This window comes from Scophthalmus maximus, chromosome 6 (assembly GCF_022379125.1).
Source record: "Scophthalmus maximus strain ysfricsl-2021 chromosome 6, ASM2237912v1, whole genome shotgun sequence".
Classification (NCBI taxonomy): Eukaryota; Metazoa; Chordata; class Actinopteri; order Pleuronectiformes; family Scophthalmidae; genus Scophthalmus; species Scophthalmus maximus.
In genome coordinates this window covers 16,953,545-16,980,880 of record NC_061520.1, presented here as the reverse complement: position 1 = coordinate 16,980,880, position 27,336 = coordinate 16,953,545, and the positions used below count along the sequence as shown (strand labels likewise).

The 27,336-nt window shown below is 42.0% G+C and overlaps 1 protein-coding gene across 2 annotated transcripts; it reads left to right on the top strand.

The window, feature by feature from the left end:
- Positions 1–491: 491 nt before the first annotated feature.
- LOC118308731 (vitamin D3 receptor B) lies at positions 492–27,336 on the top strand. Of its 2 annotated transcripts, none has more exons than XM_035630012.2 (10): positions 492–641; positions 1,606–1,680; positions 12,835–12,982; positions 13,867–13,997; positions 15,129–15,325; positions 15,889–15,988; positions 16,641–16,818; positions 19,887–20,038; positions 21,182–21,298; positions 21,944–27,336. In XM_035630012.2, exons 3-10 carry the CDS (start codon positions 12,837–12,839, stop codon positions 22,195–22,197), a joined length of 1,275 nt encoding a protein of 424 aa, XP_035485905.1. In that variant the 5' UTR covers positions 492–641; positions 1,606–1,680; positions 12,835–12,836; the 3' UTR covers positions 22,198–27,336. The 2 variants fall into 2 exon arrangements, with proteins under 2 accessions (XP_035485905.1, XP_035485904.1); XM_035630011.2 differs by having other exon boundaries at positions 501–1,055.

Below are 27,336 nucleotides of genomic sequence, written 5' to 3'. Positions count from 1 at the left end.
CCGACGCACCCGCCTCGCTGCACACATTTGCAGTGTCAAAGGAATAATGAAGCCACACGCATGAAATGAGCAATCTAGGGCATTGCCGCGCCCCAGCTGTTATTTCAACTGCGTGGTATCGACGCCGTTGCAGTGTATTATTAATGTTTTCAAATTCAGGCCCTTGGCTGCGAAACAAAGACATCCCGGTGCGCGAGAGAGCACAGCGTCGGCGGGACGATGTCCCTCCCGCTGAGACATTACATCGTATGTAATGTTAGCGGGGTGATCCCCCGCACCGGCTCTCCGTTGATCCAGAGATCGGGGTGGGCTCTACGTGGCGTTGCTTTAAACCTCACGCGGTCAAAGTTGTTTACCTCTTCGTTACCTCTGACGTCACGACACACCCCTGTTTGAGGGGGCGGCGCCGCGCGTGACGAGCACCGGGGCTGGCCAAACGGAAGCCGGGACGCGCGGGAATGACACCAATCACAGCGCGGGGGACACGCCGAGCTCACGCGTGATTGGCTAGCAGAGGGGCTGGGGGGGAAATCCCTTTTTCCCGTAGAGGTCTTCAGAAGGGGGCGGTGCATAACAAAGAAAAGTAATGGCCATCTGTATTTGGGTCCTGGAGAAGGAGGGATATTTGTCGTCGGAGTACGGTAGGCGAGATTGACTTTTCTCCACGCTAACGTGCGCGCTCGCCCGCCGCCGACAGGCGACTGCGTCTCAACCACCGTGTCCGTGAAGCAGGGCTGAACTTGGGGCCGCGTTTTAGGGTTCAAGCCGCCGAGCAGCCGCGCTAACGTTAGCTGCGACCAGCGCTGGCGCGGGGAGCCAGCGGTCCGAAAAGGGCGTACGACTCTGACGCTCCTCCGCCCGAGTCTCCTCACATTTCTGGAGTTGTCGCCGCTGCGCCGGCCCCTCTTCCCCCGTCGGAAGCTGAGCTGCCGAAGCTGGTCGAGGCAACATGGAGGGGACGCACTTCGCCAGAGAGTGAACACGTCGGCGAGAGCCGCCGCCGAGGAGGATTAAACGCGACTCGGTCTTGATGGGGGGGAAAAGTTGAGCCTGAGGTATGGAACTCGCATGCACGGGGGGGGGGGGGGGGGGGGGGGGGGGGGGGGTGCTAAAGTCGAGACTTGAGTTTATGCAATTCCTGTTGCTCAACACCACACGAGAAGGCAGCTGTAGCGCACGAGCGCGGCGCAAACTGCCGTTTTTATCGGCGTGTGCGCCGTCGTGCTTGACCGCAGAGTGATGGTCAGCACCGAGTGTGTGTGTGTGAGAGAGAGAGAGAGAGTGTGTGTGTGTGTGAGAGAGTGTGTGTGTGTGTGTGTGTGTGTGTGTGAGTGTGTGAGAGAGTGTGTGTGAGTGTGTGAGAGAGTGTGTGTGAGTGTGTGAGAGAGTGTGTGTGTGTGTGTGTGTGTGTGTGTGTGTGTGTGTGTGAGAGAGTGTGTGACAGAGAGAGAGAGAGTGTGTGTGTGTGTGTGTGTGTGTGTGTGTGTGTGTGTGTGTTGAAAATAGTTGAGAGTTACATAAACAGAGCTGCAGCAGGTCAGGTACTAGGGTAAAAGGCCCACTCACTGACTTGCGACATGCCTTTTCCCCTTTTGTGTTGAACAGGATTAACAACTTGAAGATAATCTGAAGAACGGTTTCACGTCTCACCGACTGTACAAGGGCACGCGAGGAGCTCAGGTGAGATGTTGGTTCTCTTTCCTTTCTTGCTTCGTATTCGTACCTGGCGATGTGCACTGACTCTATTCACTCTTTGCTCTCTTTGAAAACAAACACACCCAATCGTGTCAGAATCTGTGTTGCTTTCATGTTGGGGAGAAGGAAACAGATTTTCTAGGATGGACTCTGATTTGCTTCTGGTGAATTCACAACTGTGCTACTTTGGTTATGATACTTTCATTCACTGCCTTCACACACGACGTAAGTAATCTCTGGATAAGTAAGTTGGTGCACGTTGTAGGGACAAGTGTAAATATTACACAAAACAGGGATTTAATGTCACCATTGTTGAAATGATGCATCTACGGTTTCTGAATTGCAACAACAACATTGGTTGATTCAATGCGCGTTGTCAAGATGTGACGCAAATCTGTGATGCTCCCGAAGGCCGAGGACTCGGGCCTGAAATCTGCAGAACATTAAAAAATAAATATTTTTTTTAATACAATCCATTAATGTAGAGGCTGTTTTTCTGCCAGAATTGTCTCATTATCATAGAGCTTTAAACGAAAAACCCTAACCCTTCTTAAATTGTTCGTATTACAACTTCACCTTCACCCAGTCACCCTTTTCTTTACAACACACCACGTAACACTCAAAGTCAGCTCTCGTCATGTAACATACAATTACAGTTTGCCAGCCCTTCCGAGTCACGTTCGCAAAACCCCACTCAGTTGTACAGTTGGTAGAATTAGTTACATGTCCACAAGTATTTTTTAATTTGTATGCCTTGACCACTCACTCAGTTGTCATGGAGACAGATAATGAGGTCATTAATTACTAAAGGGATCCGGTCTTTCCTATGGCTGGAATCTAAACAGCCCCCAGCTCTTCTCTCTCTGTCGCTTAACAAAATCTGAAGGGACCACATACAGCTGTCAGCATGAGGTGTCCGTTCCTTGAACCTGTGTTATTTTGAACAGGGAAGGAGACTTTGTCCACATGAGGGCCAAGAATGGTATTAAATCAATTTTCAGTTCATACATTCATAGGACTGAGCGCAGACCCGAGATGGGGAATCTACGAAATGTGCTCGGTTTGTCTTAATTGACTGCAACTGTAGCAGGTTGTCTATGGAGCCGTGTGCTGTGGTGATGGTACAGTCCATTATGTCTCCTATACAGTGAAGTACCCTGCCCCCTACCCTCTTCCGTGACTGCAGTAATTGGTTGCTTCCTCTCACATGTAACCCTATAGAAAGAAAGAGGCTGCTGTGCGTTACTGTAAAGACCCACTTGTATGTGCGTGTGTGCATGCGTGCTGTTTGCCACATATGTTCAGCTGCCTTTGAGACTAATGAAGTGTTAAGTTCCCCTCTAATGTTTGTGGGTCCTCAATTACCTCCTGTTGTTGATGGTATCGAGGCCGAACACATCACACAGGTAATGTTTGTTGTTGTATATAGAGCACAAGTAATGGTAGTGAAAATGAATTTCTTGGAAAGCAAAATGTATGTCACTGTTTGGTTTGTAGGGCAGTGGATGTATGTTGGTATTTTTCTCTTTAAATCAATTAATTGTTGGATTGTTTGTGTGTAAATTGGTTATGTGTTAATACATTTCCTCCATTCAAACGGTTTTATATCTTTTTATATATATCTTTTTTATTAGAGACACAAATGCCATTCATTTCTTGTATTTTGAATTCCTTTTTTCGTAGTGTTTCCTTGAGAGTCATATAGCATTTAATGGAGATTATATAACTTTGTTTTTTTGGGCTAAGCGCATTTGCATCCACTTCACCCACTCGTCTGTTGTCTGTCCGGTACCGTCCACTGGGCTTTTGGTGAGCACGATTAGGTGTTGCTTGAGAAAGTACTTTTCTCTGTCAAATTCAGCGCAGATATAAAGAGGACTTTTGGTGTGTGTTTGTGTGTGTGTGTGTGTGTGTGTGTGTGTGTGTGTGTTTGAGTGGGCCTCTCCCTGCCTCGTCTCTTTCCCCTCTCCAGAGTCCAGCAAGGGGCCCAGCATAAGGGGGCAGGTTGCCGTCACTCCCTCTCTCTCTCCCCTTGCAGGCCAGCGCTGGGGCCTGGGCAAGGGGGGGAGTGGGGCAGAGACCATAGGGTTTGACACGGGACATGGGACCCCCCACCCCTTCCACCCCAGTGTAGCCCATCCTGTGTGGGGCACAGGTCACCTTGTCATGTGCTATTACTGCTGCTGTAATATGCTCCCTGTGATCATAGGAAAAGAGCATGCGATAGACCCGTGGAGGCTGCAGGAGGGTGAATGAGAGAGAGGAAAGCGAAGGGACAGGACTGGACTAGTCTGCCCAGCCAGTTGTTTAGCTGCTTTACAGACTCACTTTGTCTACTTTGTTGTTGTTGGGTCCACATTGTCTCTTTTGTCCATTGTTGCATTCCCTCTGTTCTCCTCTTGTGTTGTTTTTTTTTTGTTAACACCAAGCAGATTTTGAATATTAACACCAGGCTGATTTGAAATAAACTTTCCCTGTCACTAATCTCAGATCATATTTGCATTAATGGTGCTTTTTTTTCTCGACCCCCCCCCCCCCCCCCCCCCCCCCCCCCCCCACCTTTAAATTTTCCTCTCCACCCTCAACTCTGCCACTGTTGTGGCCTCAGATGTGCCTCTCTGTGTGAATCGTGTATGTCTGTTTATGCCCTGTTCTCTGTGCAGCCCGGGTCATTCCAGATCTGATTTATTTTATGTCTCTTCTGTACTCGAAGTGACCCAGCCCGAGGTATGCAGTAAAACACATCGTCTTATGTTTTCTCCCCTTTGCCTCCAACTCTCTCTCCAAAACGGCTCCTTCGCTTTTCCTCTTCCTCTCTCACTCTTTCCTCCTTTATATAGTTCTCCCACTCTCCTTCTTTTTTTTTCCTTTAAGAGAAACCTTTGGCAGCATGGAACAATTTCAGAACCATTTGTGGGATTGCGTCATGTGATATTGATGGAGGATACTCATTGGACTGTCAGACAGGGCCTCCTTCTCGCACTCAGGCGTTCCACAGCAATCCCTCTCTTTCTTCTAGTGCTGTTATAGGTCTGGATGTGATTCCGACTCTGACTCTTATGTGTTGGGATGTGGTCTGTAAGCCCATTGCTGACATTCTTGGGACATGATGCCAGAGGTTTTTTATTTCCCGCTTTCCCCTCTCTCTTCTGCACGTCTGTGTGCAGTTAAAACGATCCCTTCTTGAAGCGCTGTGTCTGGATCCTCCTCTTTTCCCACTTTGCTATATCTTGCCCTGTCCTCAATCCCATTTCATCTCAGCACTAATGGCACCACTTAATTAGGTTTGTTAGATGGTGGGCCTCGGTGGAGGGTGGGTTTTTATAATCACTTGATATTGACTTTGATGAAAGTTAATCTAACATCTGGGCTGCTCTCCAAATCTTTTTCATGGCTGAGGTCTCACTTAATGTCTCCTTTATAAGTAACAGGGAACCTGACAAAAAACAGAACAATTGCCACTTTCCTGTTTGATGATAACATACTTAGGTGCAGCTGCAAATGAAAAAGCAAGTAGAACAGGGGGAAATAAGATACCTTATGAGTGGAATTGGCCTCCTGCCAAGGTCCACCTTGGCACAAACGCCATTATGAATGTCTTCCTGAAGCTCGATACAGTGCTTCAGGAGCACACTGCAGCAGGAGCACACAGATTACTGTAATCTAAGGACTATGTTCATCATGCCACATCCTAGGCATGAGGTGTTACTATTTCTCATATTAGCACTTCACTCTCTGTTCTTCAGGTTCACGCCATCTGTGGTCAAGAGACAATTTGATTGATTTCTCATATCAGCTATTTAAAAGGTGCTAGTAAGAGGTATCAATTCATGACGCTGGGATACAGTACAGGTTGTGCCACAATTTACACCTATAATGGGGCACAGGTTGTGCATATTCTGAATAGATTATACAAACTTTTGTGGATATTCCTTCAACTTTATCAAGTTAAAACCCTGAAATGTGTCCACTGATAAACTGAGGTTATTAAAAATATTTTAAAAAAATTTTTTGTAGACATGTTGATCCTAATTTAGTCCAGAACACCAACGTCACAAGACCGTTTATCATCAGAATCCACGACCTATCATCAGTTCAGCCTTGTCGCTTTGACAACAATGTCATGTCTTTAAACCCAACATGGGCCTTACTGTAGCGTCAGTGCTGGGATTATGAGACACATGCGTGTCATTTCAGCCATGATGTGAATAAATCAAAAAGGAAAAGATGAGTCACTGCTCCGCTGCATGTTAAGTAGCATGTGTTCTCTCCTAGCTAGTGTGTTGAGGTAAAAGAAGGGGGAAACTCCCTAACCTCTCTTCCAACTCCACCACCAAAATTTGGGTAATGTCTTTATTTTGCAGCTTTCACCACCCAGTTAAAATGACATGCTGCAGTCAGTTTGTGGTGATGCAGATAATTACAGCAGGCCTCATCTCTTGCTCTCTCAGATCCCCGAACTCTTCTCCTCGTCTTCTAATGTGCATTGCTTTTTCTTTATCACTTGATTTCACAGTCTCTAATTGTTATTTCCCACGTATCACATTGATTCAGTTGTGGAGGGAAAAGAATTTAATATGTAAAGAATTATCTCTTTTACTAGAGCTGAAATGATGGCTGAACATGCCCTAATAGCTTAATTGTTATTATGATTTGTTGTTTTTATTCTCTGTTTTATCTTACCCAATTTAATATTTCCAATTTTTTTTGCACTTGGTTCGGCTAGACAAGACATGTATATAAGACGTCTGCTTTTGCTTTTGGAATTTGTGTCGGGTGTTTCCCCTGTTGTCAACATTTTAATGCTGAATGGGGAAAGGCATCATTATATAATCAGCAACGAAATTGATTGTTAATTGCAGCCTTGGTTTTCAAACCATTGAATTTTTTTTTCAGTCTCCCCAACAAATCTTAGGAAAATAATGAATAACTGTCCTGGTCCTCATTTTTCATTGGTTGAGCAGGAGGGTGTGGTGTTGTCACATGTGGTTGGCCCATGCATGCCACCTCCAACACACCCACAGCCTTGAATCTAATAGTTTCCAGCCCCCCCCCCACACACACACACACAAAAATTACATTAAGGTTAAATGTACAAATGTCAGTTTTCCGAAGCATAGTTTAGGTGACCAGACTACAATGTTTTTGTTGTGACAATGATGTGTTGTCAAACAACACATGATGCCAAAATCGGCTCCATTATTTAAATACGGGAGTGAAGCGGCACCGGCAGAAATATATCTCACTATAAATATGATTCCAACATGAAAAGCTAATTGATTTTCCCCCAGATGCTTTTCAAGATGAGGGGCTGTCAGAGATGAGACATCTATTTATATTTAGCCAGTAATTGAAGTAGCGTATGACTGCATATTTTTAGCCAGCTTTTAAAATAACAAAAACACAGTGTGGACGGCGTCGCTCTGGCCCACTGCTGCGTACCCTCTCCTCATACTATTTCTCTGTCATATCTATTGTGACAAAGAAAGTCACTGTGAAAGAGGTCACCCCTCCCCTACTCGCTGTATCTATGTATATATCCCTATTGGTTTTTACTCCATCTCTCCAGCCAGCGTTCCCTCCTCCCCACACCTCCCTGGCTGCCTTCTCTCCCGCATCCCTCTCTCCTCCTACGCTCGCTCTCCTGTTGGCTGACATTTCCCCTCTCTGACAGTAAACGGCGAATGGGCATTCACAGAGCAATAGATGAAAATTAATCTGAAGTCTTTGTGTAGTGAGGTGTAATGGACTCATAACCAGAATAAAAACATGTCTATCATACAGCATGCTCAATAGCACAACGGTGAGACCGTAACAAAAGCGAGAGGATGTTGTGCTTCTTCATAACAGTTTTGTTAACTAATTATGAAGTGCTTAATAAGGTCACAAAAAAATAAAAAAATGCAAGAAAAACATTGAATCTACATGTTAAATATGAATTGACTGCAAAAACCAACCTGCATACACATAAATATACACACTTTCCCACAGTGAATCAGATTATTATGCAATGTTTACAATATGAATGCATTTCCAATCAGAAGCTTTTTAAAAGAAGCTCAAGGTCAAGAGTTACAAAATATTTTACATAAACCAAACGGTCATAATGATCTGGTAGAAACTGTTCAACCAAGCACAACCAACAGTGGCTCATATGATTTAGCTACTGTACAGTGCATTTTGCTTTGAATTTCCACTAAACCTTCTGTTGTTAATGCTTAATCACAATTAAATATTTTTTTAATTATCAAAAGGACCCACTCCCTGTCTCTATCACACAATCTCATTATTTATTATCAGTAAGTCAGAAAGTTGGCTTTTTGTTCAAACATTAATAGCCCTACAAGAAATACCCATCCAAAGTCTTTTATATTGTTACCAGTTAAAACAGTGCTTGTTTGTAGGCTTTTGCAACTAAATGGCTGTGAACTTGAAAATGTATGTAGGGCTATACGTATGAATAAAAAGTATTACAAAATTCATCCCCTAGCCATCTATTTTTTGTTTTGTTTTGTTTGATTAGACTTAACCATCATTGTTTCAAATGAAAGGGCCCTCTAGACACCACTTCTTCTGTTTAAATGTAGTAAGCAGACCTTTTCTTGCATTTAGAACTAAGAACTACTATTTCATTCTAATGAATTTCATACCATTCATAGTATTATATAGTTGAAAGTATGAATAATTACATAAACACTGTTGAATTGGGAATAATTAAAAAAAACTGTTGTACTTTTTGTATCCAAATAAATATAATCAATCAATTCTTGTAAATGTCTCCTCTTTTGCCATGATTAAAAAATAAATATCTATTGTACCCCTAAAGCTTTCATGCACTTCTAAGTAGAAAAATACTACTTGCGAGCACTTGCTCCTTGGGGGGAGTAAGTGTCAAGCCCTGCTGTGTAATTGTTGTCTGGAGACCTGTTCAACAGTGATATTTAGACCCAGTAGTTCCTGTGCTATTTGAAAGTATCACCTTAGGAGCAGGCACCTCCATAACAGAAAACAAAAAGTCACAGAGTAAAAGTCAATACCAGTTATTAAATATAATTCTTATAGCAATAATCTGAATTTGATTTGTGATGGGATTTAAATGATGATGCATTTTAGTCCCGTTGCTTAGCCTTATCTTAGAAACTCTTAAAGCTTAAAAATAACTTTAGCGTCATTTCAACTGATTTATTAATAATTAGGTTAGTTCTTTTACAGTGCACCCGCCCCGCATCCCCGCATGTCAAAATAAATGATAATTTAAAGTCGTAACCTAGTAGTAATTTTAATTTTCTGCAGTCTTGTTTTTTAATGCTGTCATCAAGCTGTGAAATACCAGCCATCTTTCTTTAGTTGATAACATAATTCACAGATATTTAAAAAAAAACCAACTAATTTGATTCCTATACTCGCTAATATTACAGGCTACTTACACTTTTTAGTTCACTGACCATAACTGGACCATAAGTTTCTTGCTTGGGTTTACAAACTAGCTTAACAAAAGAGGCTTCCCAATAAATGCTGATCGTGTTAGCAGTTGCTTGAAAGAAGAAGAATAAGTGGAAAAAGTAAATCTGATGATAGGCAACAGTAAAACACCCACAGAAACTTCCAGTGAGACCATTTCTTGCTGCATATCTGTAAGCTCCGTAAGCTCTTAATATCGTATTTTTACCAAATATATGCTGCTCCTGTTTGCAGAAGAGGAAACACAACTCTTGTTTACCACCTCAGAGGGTTTTAGTTCCAAAATGTTGGAGTTTGACGGTTGTAGCTCAAGAAGTTGTTAAAATCCAAGTTATTCAACAAATAAAGTATATGAATTATATGTCTTAGGCATTGGATAATGTCCATCCCGCTGCAATGGCCCAGTCAAAACACACAGTCAAGTTACAATATGCAAGCCCCCTAGTTGGAGATGCTTCTTACAGAATGTTGAAATTATAATTTACAGCTTCTATTTGCCAGATGTCAGGTATGCCTGTCATGGAGCTGGACTCAACCCGGTGAACTAATCAGACAGTTACTCTTTTATCCTAAGGCTTTATGCCATTGTAATACATTGAGATTAGTAATATTCTGATCTGCATTATTGCATTAATGCCTGATTTGATTGATGCTTCCGAACCCTGTACACGCAATATGTGTATCCTTCAAGAGCGAGACGTTCAGTAGACGCCCCAAAGCTCGAAACCAGTTCCCTAGCTTTGTGTGCCCGAGTCTGGAATGAGTACAGATCTGGTCTAATAACCTGATGCATTATTTAGAGCTCTCTCAATACTACAGTGCATTTAGTTTAATGGCCTGTCAAGGCTGAATGCAATCACAGAGGACTGACTTCACTGATCGGTTGATGATATAGTAAGGTGATTGGGTGTGTTCCCTCTTGGTTCACGTTGAGTGATGAGTGTGAATGCCTGCTGGGATTAGTCGGCCGGCATGCGGGAGAACAGATTTTATGCTTTCTAAAGGGCTGTCCTAATTATATTGTGCAACATTTGATTTTGTAGCTAATATGTTAGACCTGGGGCGGCATGGTGTTGCACTGTCGATTCACAGCAGGAATGTTCTTGGTTCAAATAAAATCAAATCCGAGCCTTTCTGTGTGGAGTGTGAATGTCCTCCCCGTGTCTTAGTGGGTTTTCTGCGATTACTCCAGCTTCCTCCACAGTTCAGTCACAATTGGGGAGTCTAGATTAACCGTAGGTGTGAATGGTTGATTGTCTGTGTATGTTGTCAGCTGGGATTGCCTCCAGCGCCCCCGCAACCCTTAAAGGATAAGCAGTATAGACAATGAATGGATTTCAGACCTGCCTCTAGAATATAATATTTGAATTCACTACACTCTAGTTGGGTTGAATCACAGCCCTCAAGGTTGGTAATCTGTCCCCACTCAGAATGCCAGCAGGACTGAAGTGGTACACCAGACTTTTTTGTTATACACCTTAGGACATCTCACCTTACCTGACCATGAATCCCGTGTTTGTGGGTCATCCTGTACAACAACTCTCACCACAAATCCAGCAAAGTCATCATTTTTTGGAACAAACATGGCAGATAAGGTTAGGAGCACATGTTGAAACAGCTCATGGGAATTGGTTTTCCCATGGGAGCAGTTTTATTACAGAACCATGATACTTGTTAAAGTTGCAACTTAGGATGTTTGGTAAACCCCAATCACTGAAAACAGCATTTGTTTTAGGTTATTTGTTCTTGTTTTTCTTTAAATGTTCCTGTTCAAGTCTTTCTTGGTTCATTTTGGTGCTATAATACAAACCCCTCCAGGCTGTGACGTAACTATACAGAGCAACTTCTAAATAGTGTCAGTGTTTGAAATATAAAACCTGTGCATATTACATCACCTGGATAGCAAATGTGTTATCATGATATGTCTGTATAAACTCTATTGTAACACTTTCATGGACATACATTTGTTTAAAATATTTTTAGCCTAGTAATATTTAAGGACCTTGTGGCAGCAGCTAAGAATGTTCTGTAAAGCTCAGTTAAAATGTTATACATGTGGCAGCCCGAGGGCATTTTTGTAGTTCTGCTGCACGGCTGTGTGCCCTTTCTAGGTTAACACTCGCTCTGTCCCCATCTCCACGCCAAGACACCCAGCATCGTCTTTTGGTTACGCACTTTACTCACACATTTTGGTTCATCACACACTCTGATCCTCACACTGCATTTTTCTTTCTTGGTTAAGCTGGAAGTGTGTCTCCCTTATTTTTTTGTGGTTTACAAGATGGTCATAGCACTTTAAAATGCCAATTTAACCAACTACATAGAAATAGAAATTACTCTTCTGCTTGTTTTTATATTAACTTGCTAGAACTCACCTCTCTTAAGGAACCTAATGATGAAGCAAAACAATCTTGTGTTTTCCCATCGACCATTGAGTTTCTCTGTGTTCTGTTGTTTGTCAAAGGTCTGTTTGACACATCTGCTGAATTCCATTCACAAGTATTGGCTGCCAGCTGCGTGCATACATAGAGTTTCAGTGTACCACAGTGTTGGTTGTATCAGATGTTCCATGTTGAAGCATGTGGTTCTGAGATACAAGACGTCAACATGCTGCAGATGCTTGAGCCACTGCTGTCCATGATGCCCGCAGCACTGACGCAATGACAAGAGCCTATTGTTTCCTTTCTTCTTTTGACCTTTTGTTTTATTGAGGACTTCATATCCCTTTAATAGAATTGGCCAGGAACAGAATTTGGTTTAAAGGCAGACTGGCCATAATGTTCACAATTGTCCTTAGTAGAAAAACAACAGCAACAAAGAAAGAGAAGCCAGTTGTTAAATTAACAGGGGTGTATATTGGACTTTTAGGTAGAACACAAGAGCTTTATTAATTAGACATGAATTATAGAGAGCTCTGTCAAATCATTTTGAATTATTCAGCTGGGCTCTCACCTCATTGGCTGTTGATTTGTGAGTTTGTTGAGGTTTTTATCGGTTTCGTTGTCCTCACCTCGCCTCCCTCAGCCTTGCATCTCCTTCATCATTTGCTCTGCTTTGACTCCACAGTGGAAGCAAAGAAAAGAATAAGAAAGGAGCTTTGTGAAAAGGACAGTGATTGTTTGTTTATGAGGATGCTAGCCGTGCGGTGACATGCCTTTTTTCCCCCCTCTCCCTCTCATGAGGCCGTTACGTGAAATAGATACTCAAAGCACTATGTAATCAAATGTAACCCAGATCCAGCATTTTGGTGTGGAACAAGTTTTTTTTCCACTTGATTCATAAGCCTCCGGTTCCTTGCTCTAGGACAAAAACACTGGAGTAGAGTTCAACTCCAAAGGGTAAACTGGGACTCAGTCTGTCCTGCAGGAAGGGACAATGTTTGGTTGGCATGGAGACAGGTGAAAAGACATTTGTATCCATCTGCGTACGTTTTATACAGTAACCACTGTAAGTTAATAATAGTTGAAATACAATTTAAAAACCACATGATGATAAGTTGAGTTTAATAACTTTTGCTCTCTGATACCTTGTGAAGTGCTGCACTGAAAAGATTATAATTTACAGTAAGAAAAATGTTAGACGTTGGTATCCCCAATTCAGGTTTTTCCTCTGAGCTGATTCAATAATATTTTTCTCTCTCTCCTGTATTTCTCTCCTCATTCCCGTTGGTCTGTACAGTGATGGAGCCCACAGTTGTGAGTACATCCTCCCTGGCCCCTGACGAGTTTGATAGGAACATGCCGCGGATCTGCGGCGTGTGTGGTGACAAAGCCACCGGCTTCCACTTCAATGCCATGACGTGTGAGGGCTGCAAGGGTTTTTTCAGGTACACAAATGCATATGTGAGGTCATAGATGCACAATATAAATATAAGCACTATAGCTCATACCACTGAAACAACAAGATGTATTTTGACCAAGTTATTGACACATGTACTCATTAGCATACAAACACTGATGTGAACCTGCATGTATAATGGCCACCCACAGACTCACACACACATTAAATGTAACCGCCACCCACGGTTACATAACAACACACACAAAACCTGGCAACATTGCTGTGGACACTAACGCTCAGCAGCAGGTAGAGAATACAAATGAGCTCAGCCATTAAGTTAATGCCTTGGCTTCTACCTGCTCGTTGATAAACACAAGTTTCCAATTGAATCAGATACGAAACTAGAGCGAGTCATGGTAGTGCTACAGTGCCAGCCCGTGTGTGGTGGATGTGTTCATCCGTTTGTGTCTTTTCATTTCAGCAGTGTTGATATTTTAAGTGAGAGGATGAAAAAAAACGGATGTTTAATAATCTCCTTCCTCGTCTCTTGCCTGGCCCTTATTTGAACTCTCACCAAGTGTGTGTGTGTGCTTGCTCGCTCACATCTGTGTATAAATGTTCATACATACGTGTCCATCACGGACTAAATAATTGAGCTTTGCGTCACCATTTGGCATGATTCCTCACTTACCCCTGGATTCCTTGGCTCCCATCCATGTGTTTGCTGCCTCAGTTGATCCCAGACTTGAAAATATTTATCCAGTTCTACCGTGACTATTAACTGTGTTAAAGGTGCCTCATTTCCATTTATGTAAAATTCAAATTACTCTATATGCTCAGATCTGTTATCTACAAATTTACAAACAGATTTCTCCTCTTGTGTGTTCCCGTGTATTTTAATGAACTGTTAATTGTACACAATTTATTCAGGCGCAGTATGAAGCGTAAGGCCAGCTTCACCTGTCCCTTTAATGGCAGTTGCACCATCACCAAGGACAACAGGCGCCACTGCCAGGCATGCCGGCTCAAACGCTGTGTGGACATTGGCATGATGAAAGAGTGTAAGTATGACCCACATTTCTTCAGGGAGAAACACTTTAACCTTGCGCTGTGTAATGTACATGCATGTATTTGAATAGTGGAGTCATTAAGGTTTTGTCCCAGTTTGGCCTTTGGGTTCAATAGTTCTTTTGTGACCCTTGATATGGACCCAAGACAAACCTCCCACGTACTCCGTTTTCATGTTAATATTACTTCCTTTATGTAAATTATGTTCATTTTCACATGTGTTTCTTGTTGGACAAACCACAGTCTTGATTCCTTTTTTTGGTTAAAGGTAAAATTATTGTCGCTCTTGTAAATATTATGTAATTTTTGGACTGGGGTCAGTGTCTCTGGGTCTTTGCCCCCATAAGAGTGTTTACACATTGTGTTTGAACTACTGGAGCCTCCGCACATTGTATACAGTAAGTATGCTCCATCTGAAGTTTAAACACCTGCTGTTATGTACAATCCAGTGAGGCCTCCTCTTTCCACACAGGGTTGTTTATTTTCATGGTCTGTGAATAGCAGGTACATCTTTTCTTGTTTTCTCCCGATATCCGGATATTGTCGACAGGCCACTTTTAATCAAAGGCCTCTCACTTCCAGCCAAATGTTTTTTCCCCAAGGGTGTTCCTGGGAATAGGAGCAATGGCACCGACACTGCAATTTACCGTTGTGAACAGCGTTGCATTTGCTAAAACAGGAGCATGTTGTTGAGACCCAGTTTTCTGCCTCGCGCCCTATCTCCGACTCTATGAGCTAATTCAGTCGCTAGAACAACAAGGAGCGAACAGAACAAAGACAATGCGTTCATTTGTTCAGTGCAGCGGGGGTCTCCATGTGGACCCGTCCCCTCCCATACTCTTCCTCCAGAGAATAACAACACCCCCCTCCACCCAACACCACATTGACATAGCTGTCATCACAATGTAATTGACAAGTACATACAGAGATGCTTTAAAGTCCGTCCAGTTTTTGTGTCAAACTCACTGCTTCTATCTTCCAGTCGTTGCCCGGCTTCTAATATTTTATTAATGTCATTCTTACACAAAACTCTATTCTCCATCTATGTTTTTTCATGAAAGTTTATTTTTCCTGTCTTATTCCAACACCCTCCCTCCCTCTTTGACTCATTGTGACCCCCCCAGTCATTCTGACAGACGAGGAAGTGCAGAGGAAGAAGGACCTTATTCAGCGGAGGAAGGACGAGGAGGCCCAGCGCGAAGCGGATCGGGAGGCCCGCCGGCCCCGGCTCACCGAGGAGCAAAGTCAGGTCATCAGCACGCTGGTGGAGGCCCACCACAAAACATATGACGACTCCTACTCTGACTTCTGCCGCTTCAGGGTCTGTGCCTCAATATGGACATTCTTCTCACAAATCGACACTATGCCTTCAAAGTTATTACAAATTTTAAAAAAAAAACTAACATGGGATTTCAAACAACATAAATACTAATGTTAAGATACAACACTGCCACTAGTGCCTTGACCAGGATACTCGCAGAATTTCAATTATATGATTCCTAAAATCAGAATTAATTTCAGTTTCACCTCTACTCGAACAAATCTCCCACCCAACAGTCCCTCAAACTGGTTCTCCTTGTCCTTATCATTTCTCATCTAAAAATCCTTCTTTAGTTTTACATCCCCACATGTTTCACACACAGCCACACTCAATCGAGTAATTCAATCCCTTTTTCTTTTTCAGCATATATCCCTCAAAGTTGCACATTGTGTTTTTGGATGAGAATCTGAATGGTGAACCCTAAATTTCCTTTGTTAATGAAGATTGTTACAATGCCTTTTTCACTGCGGATTCCAACTTCACCCTCAGCATGAATAGTTTCCATCAGGTGGCTTATAACTTTTGGTTTTCAATTTTAGTGACTGGATTTGTTGTCTGTCTAGCCTCCTGTGCGTGAGGGTCCAGTGACTCGCAGCGCCAGCAGAGCCGCCTCTCTCCACTCTCTCTCTGATGCCTCTTCTGACTCCTTCAGTCACTCTCCTGGTAAGAGACGCACAGTCTAAGCTCTTCACTTAAACTCAAGTGAAAACAATGAATGCCCAGTAATGTAATTAACCCATTTCACCCCCCAGTAAATCAAAAATTAATACTTGACTTATGACAGCTTTTTCTCTTCTAGTTCAGGTGTTTGCATACTGTAATCTGTTACGCTGCTTTACTGAGAATCCAGTCCTGTGAATAAATCCTGTGAATAACCTGTTCCCTGCAGACACCTGACTCTAGTAAACATCAGTTCATTAATGCCTCCGTCACTAATGGAGTGAGCACCGCGAGGGACACGGTCACGTGGCCCACTTCCAACACTCGGCACACACAGATGACTCAAAACAGCCGCAGCTCGCTCTGCATGCTTCACATGATGCCAGAGCTGTCATCTAAGCTTTCATCTCACTTCTACGGACCTGACACGCGTACATTTTCAGATCGTCCTGTCTGCCAACAAGCCCCCCCTCTATTTTCATGATTCATCTCTGTTCTTTCAACACATCTCCGAATTTGTGTGTTTTCCTGTAAGAATAGTGTGACTTTGTTGTGCTTTGTATTAGAACATTTTCTGCTCTTTTTCTCTTCTGTCACTGTCTTCTGACCATTTCTCTTCTCCTCTTCTCTGCTCTGTTGGTTTTGCTCACTGCAGAGTCGGTAGACACTAAAGTGAACTTCAACAGCCTGCTCATGATGTACCAGGAGCAGGGCAGCAGCCCAGACTCCAGTGAGGAGGGCTCCAGCTTCTCCATGCTGCCTCACCTGGCCGACCTGGTCTCCTACAGCATCCAGAAGGTCATAGGATTTGCCAAGATGATCCCTGGGTTCAGGTGGCTATGTGTGTGTGTGCGTGCGTGCGAAAAAGTATCTTTGTATCCGTCTTCCAGTTTTGTTTTGCTGTAGTCTTTCTGCATCTGTCGTAAATCACAACATCGTGCCTTGTCTTGAAATTTTACTTGTGGGCATATAGGCTATCAAAAAAAAAAAAGATTGTCTCTGAATCACAACTTCCAATATTAGATGGGAAGTAAAAACCTGTTGGTTAGTAGAAATACTTACTTAAACATCAATGACAAGTTGTCAGTTGTGTTTTTTCGGTCTTGCTCCTGACTGGTTTGCATTAAGTTAATTTCCTGAATTTCAGTTTTCATTTCGCAGTCTATTGCTGCTCATAGCTGACATACTGTTACGCAGTGGCCGAGAGACATAGGAGAAATTCTGCTCTGTATTTCAGTTTTTGCAGAGAACTTTCTTTTGATCAGATTTTTTTTGTTTGCATTCAGAATAGTCCAGTTCATGCAACCAAATGTTGTTTTTATTATTATTATTATTAATAAATGATTGACTAGATGGAGCTGTACTAACAGAACTTTCCGCCCTTATGTATTTTTTATTTGCATGTCTCGTTACTCTTTACCTAAATGTCTGCTGAAGACTTTGTACACCTACTTGTTTTTCTGCCTGATTAGTCGATGGCTGTGGTCTAAAGGCCACAGATTACTGATAGACTTCATATTACAGATAGCTGACATGTTGTGGAGAATCTTTTCTGTTGTGTTGCTCCTTCACTGGACGATGTTATACATTTGCCCCAGGCATGTTGTCAATGTGAAATCGGGCCCTTTAAGTATGTAAGTAGGCGATTACGTGACCTTTTAAGGGAACCCTGTCTGCCCCGCGGGTACACTTTCAGACAGTCTATTTGAATGTTAAGAAGTTTAAATGGTACAAAGTCTTTCCCTAAGAGATATTGAGGATAGTACAATATCTCTTAGGGAAAGACTCAAATAAAATTCCTTTGACTCAATACAACAGCACAATATGCTCTGGCATACTCGGCACATTACCTTCCTTTCACACACATGGCGACTGTTGCCTTCCAGCATGTTTGCATCTGGGTGTGTTGACGGAGACAAAAGCTCCGTGTCTCAGAGGTCATCCCAAAGTCAAGAGTGAAACGAGTTGGGGCCTGAATTTCCTGAAAGTTGTCATTCCCACTTGCAGCGAGTGATGGACGTGGTCAGATTACCATTGGAATGTTCGTTCACTTATGATCTGCTCTCTAAAGCCCTGAAAAACAACCCAGACCTCCCCTGGAGATCTGCAGGTCTCAGCTCATGTCTCCTGCTAATCCAGTAGTTTCGCCTCATAAACATTTAAAGACATTTCATAACATTGCTCGACGCAGGACTGTAGCTGTGACAGTGGTGATGCTTAAAACGCCATCAGTTTTTACTGATTTTAATAAAAATGAGATTTCTATACACACTGACCAATCACAACTGGAAGGAGGAAACAGAAAGTTATTTTCAATGTTTTTTTCTTTCCTGCGCACCATATATGTGATAAAGACTGACCTTGAACCCATAGTCAGTAAAACAGTGATAAACAATTCCTTTGAAATAAATTCTACAACTGATAAACCGACATGTTTATGCAGATTGGGCAGGTTCCAAGTTTGAATCTTTTTTGTTGTTGTTTACCTAATCAGCTGGCAGCAGGGTTGCCATTATGTTACTGTAAAATTAACATTACTGTTTTGTACTGTTATTCAAAATTACAGTATTAACTTGTTTTTTAATTATTTTCACAGTATTTAACAGTCAACTGACTGGCTGGCTGTTTTTTAAAATTTTACAGAACCTTACTCTTCACTGACTGACCATTTCCTTTTTTTAAAAATACAATTTCTTTTTTGAACCTGAATTAATCCAGAGGTAGGTTAAATACACATGAATAGTCACACTACAAATGAGTAAAGCAAATATTGTTAGGAAAAGCCCTCCCAAAATCTGGCTTCAAGCACAGAGCACAAATCACAACAAAATGTTCTTTGAGAGTCAAGAGCTAAATCACTGATTTTTCAATCATATAATTACAATGTGAGAGAAAAAAATCACAACCTCTTATTGCATTTCACCATTCATTTTGATAAAAAGTTGTAAACTGCACATGCAGAACAATTGCATATTAAACTAGTACTAACAAAAACCTGGGCCAAAACATTGGTCAATATAATGCTGTGTCAAAACAATTCAAATTCAAATAAGAATTTAACGAACACCACCATTATATCATTTCCAAATATGAACTGTACATTCAGGCTCTAACAAATATACTTAAGTGTAAGTGCAGAAGTCCAAGAGTTGAACGATGTCAGAGGAGTGACGGACTTCTGGTCCTCTCAAACCACCTCTGACTCTGTGTAAGAGAGAGAAAGAAAGAGAAAAAATTGAGTTCAAAGAAGTAGAGAAACAAAACAATCTGGTGTTTTCACACATGTAAGTGAGTTATGGGGCTGAATTAGCTATATAAACTGTCAAAATATGTGTTTGCAAGGTAACTTAGACATAAAAATGAGCTTATGTTGTCTGACTAAGCAGTGTATGAAACTCTAGCTAGCTGCCTAATCTATCTATGATGACACATGCACATATTCGATAATGCAAACAACCTGGAAAAATCACTGATAGACGTTTCTCTGATTTATGGATTGAATAAAATTGATACTCTCCAAACAATTACACAGATGGGGAAAGATGTGCCAGCATATGCCGGTGAATTTTCTCTTCCCAGAATGTAATTAATACTGTATGACACTGTTATTTAAGTTACTCTGCAGTAAAGTGCTGTATTTTAGCAATACAGCATTGTGCTGTAAAAAACACATCAATATAGTGTAATTTTACAGATTGTCATTTTTATTAACAGCAAAGTGCTGTTTTAACAAATAACCGGTTAATACTGTTGAAATCGTGCCGTAAATTTACAGAAATCATTTACAGTGTGTCCTTCTGAAAAAGTCGATACTACTGATGAAGGTTATTTTTTAGAACTGTCTGTCTAATAGTTTACCATTTGCGGTACATTGAATAACAAATGAATTATTTCCGTGCAGAGAGTTGACTGCAGAGGACCAGATTGCCCTGCTCAAGTCCAGCGCCATCGAGGTGATCATGCTGCGATCAAATCAGAGCTTCAACCTGGAGGACATGTCATGGAGCTGCGGTGGACCTGACTTTAAATACCAGATCAGTGATGTCACCAAAGGTCAGTCTAAACGTTGCCATGTGAACAATTTGACTGTTGTAAAGACGAGCTAGTGTTTAGGACGATGTATATTCATGCTATTCATTCAACTCATTTTGCTCAGCTGATAATTAAAGAAAAGATGCTCGTGTTACACATTAACGCGTCTTATCAGAGCGCGAAAGGATGCGGCCAGGTGTTAAGGAGGTGATGATGATTATTAGTATGGGAGTACAGATAACGTTACTGCCAGTGGCCTGTGTACACACCCATAGGGAAAGAACGCTATTGCAAGTGTCTCTGCAAAAACCAGGCGCTATGGCACATATGTGCAGAAGCCTCTGTGGATGTGGCTTTCATTTGACTTTCAAACAAGAACCCCTCTTTCTGAGATTAGCCAAAGAATGTCACTCATGACCTGCTCACCACACAAAACAACCACTGTCTGGACAAGGAGACGCAGCTCTGTCACGCTATTCTTAAAATACACGTAGTTGACATCAGGCATGGTTGGAATACAGATGTTTTGCCATGCAGTAATGAAAACGTTGTACGACCAACGTATTTTTACGCTCTTTCACATGGGATTTTCTGCGTCAAGGTTTCATGGCTAAATTATTGTATTGAAGTTTTTTGCAAAATGCTTTGCACAGATCATAGTTAAACTGTGCAAAATCTCATTTTGTTTACTCTTTAGTCACACTTTTCCAGATTTTTTTTTTTAAACCCTGACTTTTTCCAAAGTAAAAGTGCCTCACTGTGATTTTAATTTTGCCCTAACATTACCCGTAACTGTACAAGACCATAAATAGAAAACAATATGAAAATCAGATTTTTTTGATTTGAATGAATACACTTTGGTTAGTTCTCTGAAAGCATTGAGGTTCAATTCATAACACAGCCCTAAAATAAAAACAACTCTCCCTATGAACCGTAGTATAAAAAATTAAGATATTTTTCCAACAAAATTCCAAATCAGTAGTTCCTAACAATACTGACACACAAGGAAAAATCCTCACCAGTGATGATTCCAAGAGGCTAAATTAAATATTAATGATGAAGTGGGATGATAACAATGCCCTGGGGGGCCTTTCTCCTGTGATGTAGTACGGAGCCTGTCGTACGCGCTGCACAGACAGTAATGATGTGTTGTGTCTTCCACAGCGGGCCACACTCTGGAGCTGCTCGAGCCACTGGTGAAGTTCCAGGTGGGCCTGAAGAAGCTCAACCTGCAGGAGGAGGAACATGTGCTGCTGATGGCCATCTGTCTGCTTTCTCCAGGTACTGAACATCTGACTGTGTGGAGGAGGAGGAGGGTGGAACGTGTAGAGGGTCATCATGAATTGTGTATGAGTGATCATGTTTGCCATCTTTTTCCCCCCGGTGGAGTATATGTTCATGATGGTTTTTATTGCGGCAAAATATCAACTTGAACATTTTGGCAGTATATGAAGCATTTTTACCATCTGTCCCTCAAAGCAAATCACACTGACGTGCAAGCCCCGAGTTTTTTGAAGGGTTTCATGTTTCGTGTGATTAATAGCTTTTAACGGAACACAGTTGTGTGTACAGTATGGTATCCATTTGCAGAGAATACAGTGAATATATTAAACCTGTATTGTTATGCAAGCGAGCGTGTGTAACCAAGTGGATATTTGCATCCCTCTGTGTATATGAGGCAGCTCATTAACTATACATGGGTGTGCTCTCTCTGATCTAAAATTAGCATGCCACCTTACCAGAATGGTAGAAATGCAAACACAACGATCATGCAATTTTATGTAGTTTACAACTTGAATTTGATTTCATTGTTTTCCAGGATAAATGTTATTTTATTATATTATATTGTATTGAAATCCTCAGTTTTCCCCACAGCATTTCAATCCAACCATGAATATCTTAATACTCTCCCCTGCTCTGTTGTAGACCGTCCAGGTGTGCAGGATCATGCACGGATTGAAGCCCTCCAAGACCGCCTATCCGAGACCCTGCAGGCCTACATCCAGCTTCACCACCCAGGGGGGCGGCTGCTCTACGCCAAGATGATCCAGAAGCTGGCAGACCTGCGCAGCCTCAACGAGGAGCACTCCAAACAGTACCGCTCACTGTCCTTCCAGCCGGAGCACAGCATGCAGCTCACCCCGCTGGTGTTGGAAGTGTTCGGCAGCGAAGTCTCCTAGAGGCCGACGCACTGAACCTCAGAGGGGCAGCCGGAGACGAGACCCCCTGGTGGTGAAAACGGAGGGAGCTGAGAATGTGCTGGATGGACTGAATAGAGGTGTGTGTGTGTGTGTGTGTGTGTGTGTGTGTGTGTGTGTGTGTGTGTGTGTGTGTGTGTGTGTGTGTGTGTGTGTGTGTGTGTGTGTGTGTGTGTGTGTGTGTGTGTGTGTGTGTGTGTGTGTGTGTGTGTGTGTGTGTGTGTGTGTGTGTGTGTGTGTGTGTGTGTGTGTAAAGGCCGAGGTTGTATGGCAAGCGAGCAGGTGTGAAGAGACACAGTAAACAAGGGACCTTCATATAATACAAACTACACATACAACTTCTGCCTATATACAGTATTTTTGTCTGTATTTAAATCAACAAACAGCTGCTTCAAATGCCAGGACATTTTGTGTGCGCATGTCGTGCACGCACACGCCAACAAAACGGACATACTCAGTTATTCATTTAGCCATTCAGTTGAGCTACCTCTTGGTTTTACTGGGGTTGTTTTATATTTACATCACCTATGTGAAACAGTAACTTTTACACAGAGCAACTTAGAGACAGTACGGATGACATTTCCGTTTATCAGTGCAAAAGCAGTGCCTGCACATTACTTTGACATTTTTGGATGTTTCAAAAGAAAATTCTGTATTTTTTGTTTTTATTTCATTTTCTTCTCTCAAAGGCAGCATTTATACACGACTTTGTGAACAATTCAAACTCATGCCTTTCACCTCTCACCAAAGGTATGGTCAACTACTTTCTCAAAAAAGCTTCCAGTACCTAAAGGAAAAAGGAAATAGGAAAGAAAAAAAACTTGCTGCTCCATGGGTCGTTTTGTGTGCGCAGCCTCTCGACATGCTAGCAAGTCGTCTGACTAGTCTCACAGCCTCTGAAGGAAAATGTCAATATACAGGATTATACTGCAGAGTAGAGAGCTTAGTCTGTAATCTAGTCAGGTTTTGATAGGAATTTTGGGGTGCTCGGTTTTGAGGTGAGAATTAGCCACTAAATGTATTAGTTATTTTTTACACTGCTAACTGTCAATCAAACTTAGCCTGCATTATGGCTCGTTTCCCTCTTTTTGAAAATGATTTTCATTATTGTTTTCTCTTGTCAAAATGTTCAGTTCCTTGTAAATAGTTAATCGCTGCCACATGTATCCTAAGCACTGTTATACCACCTTTTACTCAAGCCTATGTATTGATATGATATACAGTATATTATCACAGATTTTAAAGGGCTAAAACGCCAAATCTAACTGGAATAGTAAGTCGAGGCCAAAGCAAAGGGGCTCGCCTAATACAGTATATAGCTGCGTACCTTACTTTGGAATTTGGCATAGATGCAGATGTAATTGCAGTGGTTTGCTTTTGTGTTTTATACGTTACTTCACCTTTAAAAAACAATTCCATGAATTGTTCCTCCTCAGAGCTCGGGTGGGCGGAGAGCTTGGGAAGCTGCTTCAGACCTCCACAGATATCACACCCCTTTCATTTCTGACTGGGAAGTGGATTTTCTAGAATGTCTGAGGGTCTGGTTGTGGTGGTGGCGGCCGCAGCTGCACCTACACACCCGGGCCCTCCTGTTTGATGATGTATGCTGCGCAGCCCTCTAGTGGCTGCATTGTGTAAATACCAAGTATATATATATACATATAAATATATATATACTGTACGTAACATGTCCGTCGCTGTACATAGGGCTACATAGATATTTCTCAAGGCTAATTGTTTTCAAAAAAAATATATGCAAATACAATATTGACCCTTTTTTTGAATTCATTACTCTGATGTTTTAAGACGTTATGCTCTTTGTTTTCACTTTGATTACGCTGTTTGTTAAAGAATGAGTCGGGAGTGGCTTCAAGGGGGATTGCTTGTGTATCTTGTGTCTCAGTCAGAATATTATTTGTGTAGTGGTGGGTTGATGTATTTGACTAATTTTCAAGGGTCATTTTCCGAATGAGAGGACACGCTGAACATGCTGAGCTGCTCTCCTATATAAGCCATACAGATCACCAAGCTAGCTATACATCGGATGCATTACAGTACACCAACGTGGTGAATCCAGAGCCTTGGATATTCTCATCGGATAATCTACTAAACTCAAGCTATTTATCTAACGGCTCCTGGAACATAAGCTTATGTTGGACATGAACTCGTATGCCTTCTCTCTGCTGTCAGTCATCTTTGGCTTATGCTTCATCAGACAGCATCTAATGGCTTATAAAACTAAACCGCCAAAAGAATCTCAGTTCTTTCGGGTTTAGAGGCCCGTCGTGTTTGGCTTCCTGCACGTGGGTTTTATGGTAAAGTTATATGAGACGATGTGTCTTTTTACATGGAGACAAGTCCCCAAAGAGGTGTCAAGTCTAATCCCCGCCAAGTGCTGGTGGTTTTACAAGAAGCAACTTGGCACAGAGGGAAATAATTTGCAGCAGTGACACAAATCTTAAAGTCTTCTGTTAGCTATGTGACAGAAGACGTCTGTCGAAGCGGTTCCTGTGATTGGCCATGCGGGCCTCCTTTGTCAGAACTAGAGCTTCCTTCATCTCGGCAGACCAGGGTTACTCTGTGATCTTTGAGGAAGATGGTGTGTGTGTGTGTTTGTGTGTGTGTGTTTGTGTGTGTTTGTGTGTGTGTGTTTGTGTGTGTGTGTGTGTGTGTGTGCGCGCGTGTGTGTGCGTGTGTGTGAGAGAGAGAGAGAGAGAGAGCAAGCGCTCATTCCTCTGTTGTCGAGCTCAACGTGACATGCTCTCACAACCGACTAGTGAGAGGTTGCGACAGTTGTTGCGGTAATCTTTTCAGTCGGGATGGGTTGTTGTTTTTTTTGAGTCCATTCTCCGTCACTGTGGCTTTATTCCAATGTTCACTACGAGTCACTGTGACACTGCAAGCTGACAGTCGTGGGGTTGGACGCCGCATAGCAGAAAGTTTAATGGCTGTTTCTACCGGAACTTCCCAGTTTGGGATGAGTAAAGTACATATAAATATCTATCTATCTATATTGATGATGAAATTATAATAAGTTTGGGTTTTCTTCCTGAAAATCATTGGGATGTCATTGTGTTCCACAATGTCCCTGCTGCGATTGAACTTTAAGGTGTCGAGTGTTTTGAGGCAGTACCACTCATATATATATAGGATGTTCGGATTTTAGTATGATGAGAAGTATGATGTGCTTGGTTACTGAACACGGACTTTTGAAGATTTGAAAGGTCTCCATGTTGATTTCTCTCTCTGAATACATACTTCTCCTGTATGTAGACATTGGTTTGATTTTATCTTATATATTTTTTCCTTTTTGAGATAGTGATGCAGTGTTGATTCGTGTATGTTTAATACATTATAGTGGGACTTTTGGTGAATATGCAAGTGCCACGCAGAGAGTTCCCGCCACCACAACAACAATAGGATAAAAGAGGAATTGTTCTTGTGGGGGGAGGGGGCGGGGGTTGAAAACCAAACAGGATATAATCTGAAGGATGCATCATAGTGACACCGATTGGGAAAAGTTGATTTTGGTCGGGTTGTGACATCAGGGGTGTCCCTTGTTTCCCTTTTATGACTGAATACGTAAATAAATGTTGTTTTGGGGACTTTTGCCTCATTCAATTCGCCACAAAATATGAAGAAAAAAACACGTACATTCCGACAGTTTCCTGTTTGGTTGTACCCTGGTAGGCTGCTCGGACTCCATAAACTTTTAACTCTGCTCCGTGGTAATTAAAATATTGGAACTTGAAAACCATACGAGTCGACATCACAAATTAGGTCCACTCTTTGTTGAGATTGTCCGCAAAGTTGGCAACATAACACAGTAACAATGGCTGCAATATACAACTCATGGTACACTATCACCAGCAAGCTTTACAGTTTATCATGCTATAGTAAGACATTTTTGAAGTTTTTTGTACAACTGTTGCCATTACAAATCCTGTCTGCAGAACATGTACGATATCATTCATAGAAATCGGTTGACCACCTCCCATGCAAAGGCTTTCAAGTCCTTATTTTTACTATCATTATTATTATTATTATTATTATTATTTTGTTCCTCCCATTAGGACAGGGATTGTAATGGAATCAACTTAATGTAGTTCTTACAAAAAGGAGTGTCCACAATGGATGTACACCATACTCTACCTAAAAAACCTACCTCTCTTAGCTCAGATTTTTTTTTTCAGCATTAAGCATTTGCCTCTGTTTTTACTTTTTTAATATTTGTATTCATGTTGGTATTTATTGCTGTCTAATGAGTCATACTTCAATGATTACCTCAGAGATATCTCACATATTTGGGAGAGTCCAGCTAATGAAGTCATTCTGTTTTTGTCTTTTTGTTTTTTTGTTATTTTTTTTCTTCTCAGACTTAACATTGCCTTTTTTTTTACGCACAATATACCAGGAGTGTTTTTAATATAGTGCCTGCACTCTGACCAACAGGGCTCAGACTGGCTAGGATGAGGCTGCATTTACTCCAGAAAATGACGTCCTTCTCTGCATTTGTGTCCTTCAGCACTGTCTTTAGGATATCTATGTAGTTTTCAGCAACCGATGTAATTAATCTTGTTGCTGCGTCCCTCTAAACGGCTGCACCGGCTCCATAAAGTCATCCTGTCCTGTTTTGCCCTTAAAAGCTGTAAGATAAAATAGATATCTTTTATAGGAACAGGGCGACTTTGCAAAGTCAGTGCCGCTGTTTAGAGGGAACAACCTGAAAGACTCTGCGGCAGCAGGAGAAACGAGGGGTGTGTCCACGCTTCACTCGGTACTGTTCGCATGGTCTTTTCTCTGTAGAACACCATCCTTGCGCATCTGTCTCCTATCATTTCCTCCTTGCCCTCTCCTTGTCTTCACCTCTCCTTCTGTCCCAAAGTCTGCTCCCACACCTTCATCATTCCCTGCCAGTGTTTGGTCAAGCGAGGGGGAATCGGGAGGGAGGAACTCCTCAGCATCCATGCAACGCTGCTTTTATTCTGAGCATCGCCAAGTCGTGTGTTAATGACACTGCATAACGTGGAAAGTGTCAAAGTGTCGGCCAACAAGTCTCTTTGGGAGGTCCTGTCCTTTGAAACATACGCAACTTAGTGATGCTTTTTTGGGGGTGGGTGG